Source organism: Poecilia formosa, unplaced genomic scaffold (genome assembly GCF_000485575.1).
Source record: "Poecilia formosa unplaced genomic scaffold, Poecilia_formosa-5.1.2 Scaffold80, whole genome shotgun sequence".
Taxonomy (NCBI): domain Eukaryota; kingdom Metazoa; phylum Chordata; class Actinopteri; order Cyprinodontiformes; family Poeciliidae; genus Poecilia; species Poecilia formosa.
Window position 1 is genome coordinate 358725 of NW_006800019.1, and position 3163 is coordinate 361887.

General features: G+C 41.1%; 1 protein-coding gene across 1 annotated transcript in view; it reads right to left on the reverse strand.

The window, feature by feature from the left end:
• Positions 1-2720: 2720 nt before the first annotated feature.
• hoxc11a (homeobox C11a) overlaps positions 2721-3163 on the reverse strand; it is a 2799-nt gene continuing 2356 nt past the window's right edge. The window contains exon 2 of the mRNA XM_007556555.2: positions 2721-3107. Coding sequence (XP_007556617.1) covers positions 2875-3107 — 233 coding nt within the window. The 3' untranslated portion in view covers positions 2721-2874. The remainder of the gene's footprint in view (positions 3108-3163) is intronic.

Below are 3163 nucleotides of genomic sequence, written 5' to 3' on the forward strand. Positions count from 1 at the left end.
GACCCACTCTTTCCTACTTAAAAATAAAAAATAAAAATACAGCTTCAACCTTTCACTGATTGTTACGCAGCTACATTATTCTATTTCCTCCTTCTTTCAAAGCCACAATTATTTAAAAAAAATAAAATAAAAAATATAAAAAATAAAAAGTAAGTCGCCATTTTCCCTGCCAACATCTCCCAAGTGCAGAAACCAGACTGGAACATAGCAGGATCTCACTGATGGGATTAGGGTTTTCTTCTGCTACAGCACATCATCCGAGAGGACTTCTTTGTGGATAACAGTAGGCCACTACTGCTCTGATGTCACTTTCAGGCTCCCGTTCAGGAAAACGAACCAGCGCCGAGGCCAGGAAGAAGGGAATCCTGGCCCCCGTGTGGTTGATGGACAACATTCGCAGAAGACCCCCAGAGCTCTGTGTTAGTGACGTTGGGTGTTGGGGAAATTTACAAATTACTCACGTCACCGTCCAGGGGCCAAGGTTGGTAGGTGTGGCGTAAGACGGGGGAGCATGTAGCCTTGATCTCTGCCTGTGCGCATCCTCTCTAGATTGAACGACCCCAACCCCCACTTTTTGCTGATACTGCCTCAAGATATGCAATTTTACTGTGTTTATAATTAATTCAGCGTCACAGGAAGGCGATCCAAGAAAAAAAAAGAAGAAGAAAGTCACGTGAATACAAAGAGTCTTTTTCCATCATCTTTGTTTTTTCCAAATTAAAAGCATCAGACAAAAAAAGAAACATTAGACCAAACTTCACCAGCTCTATTCTAAATGATTGTCTTTGAAATTGTGAATGTGCACAAAATATCTGTGATACAAATACATAATCATATAGTAATTTATTAACAATCACATCATCACACACATACAAACCCTCAATTTGTGTGCGAACTGAGTACAAATCTGCACATTTAAAATCGCCTCATGCGTGAACACCTACGTTTTTTCTTTTTTTTTTTTAACAGGGACAATAAAGTGTATTTACTGGATGTGTTAAAGCTGGCAAAGTTACCTGTTGTAGTTTAATGCGAAAGGTCAAAGTTGGTCCTGTGTACGCATTCCACTTTCTGTTCCCACTCACTCCCATTGGTCCGTTCCGCCGCTGCGACCATTTCCGGGCTCCATGATTCCACTTTATTGCGGCGGGTTAAAGGTGAAGGCCTTGACATTATTGAAGTTCAAAGACTATATTTAATTATACATTGTGCTTAATGCACACGTGCAATCATCCTGCGCACATGTGGTGAGCGCACCGTCACATTCGCAAGACACATGCGTCAATTCCGTCAACATAAGACATACTCTTACACACGCACACACACACACACACACACACACACACACACACACACACACACACTGTTCTCACACGTTTGCTTTCTGCTGCCCACGTTTTTTGTTTTCTTCTTTTTTTTCTTGCATATGTCACAGACCGAGTTCATCTCTAAAAGCTCTATTTCTCACTGTTCTTCCATAGGACATCTAGTCTTGCTTGTTTACTATTTAGTGCGGAAGTGAACACCATTTCCCCAGAACAGACGGTGCAATTAAGAGAAAAAAATAGCCATTTAGTGCCCCTGTCTTTATGGCAGCGTCTAGACTACAAGAGTGGCGATTCCATTTAGTGTCTACTAAAAGAGGTTATCATTCCCTTCTTGGCCTCTCTCGCTCTCCCCATGTAAGATCTAAGCTGTGGTTCGTTTAACGCGCGAGCAAACGCCTAAAGTGGGATTTGACGTGGAAAAAATTTAGAAAATCTGCAAACAGGTTCCCGTAATATTCGCTGATACTTGAGCTTTCAATCGTATCACTTCTAACGCTTGTATCCAAACGCATAGGGGAGTAAATTGTGCCAGGGTCTTCATATTCAAATTTAACACAAGTTGCTATTTCCAAAAAGCATGCAAGTCACACAAGAAAAAATAAAAATAAAAAAACAGCGTTGTGCCAAATCAAAAAAAGAAAAAAAAAAGACGAGTATGCAATGTAACAGCACAAATAGCACAAAGTCGTTGAGTTTTGCCTATAGGTTTCTGTTTATTTAGTTATTGTAGCGATACACAGGCCGACGATCTGCTCATCCTCTCTGCGATCCAAAGCACCAAAATGTCTGAAGCAAATAATTTAACAAGAGTCGCCATTAAAGCTATTCGTGTGGCATGGGCAAGTGTGCTGAAAAATAGCAGCAGGGATATGAAAAAAAAAAAAAAAGATCCAACATATGCCTATTTACAGTCACGAATGCACATTGCATAGGCTATTCTGTATACATGAACGTGGCCGGAGGGGAGGGTGGGGTGAGTGGGATTGAGGGAGGGGATGTAATACTTTCACAGATTGGATATCACATCTCTCAAGGAGGAACAAAAAAATACAGCCTGGAAAAAAAAAATTCTGCCCACACTCTGGTCGATGATGAAATATTTTAGATATTGATATGCTATATACACTGACCAGAGGCTGGAGTAAGAGCTAAAAGTTGTCTGCTGATATTTTAACAAATATGTCGATAAGAACAGTAGATTAAAGACAAACGGAGAGTCGTGATAAATAGGACATTTTCAAGACCAGCATATAAATGTTTATTCTAACGCAGGCCTTTTTGTCAGAGGGGGTAAAACCAGCTAGAAATTCATCGCCGCCCAGCAGGATAATAAGAAAATGGCGACATTATCCCCTTCCCCTTATTGAAGGCCTATTTTCTTCCACTGTTCACTTTTTTTCACATTGCACTGTTGGTGATATGGGCTCCTCTTTGTGGTAAAAAAAAAACAAAAACGGTTATGCCCACGATTACCATTCATTCAATGAGATAAGGAGAAGAAAGAGGAGGAGGCCTCTATGCCACTGTCCTGTGACACTCTTTCTGCTCACAACAGGGGGTTTCCAGAGAAATACTGCAAGCGATCTCTGCTCAGCTTCTTCTCTTTCATTCTTCTGTTCTGGAACCAGATTTTAACCTGGCGGTCGGTGAGGTTCAACATTCGGGAAAGCTGGAGCCTCTTCTCCTTGTTGATGTAAACGTTGAAGAAGAATTCCCGCTCCAGCTCTCGAATTTGAAACTTGGAATAGGGACACCGCTTCTTCCTTGTTCGAGGGACGCCTGGATGAGGAAGAAAATTATACAAATATTATTATGAGCAGATCAAGTGGTGAATA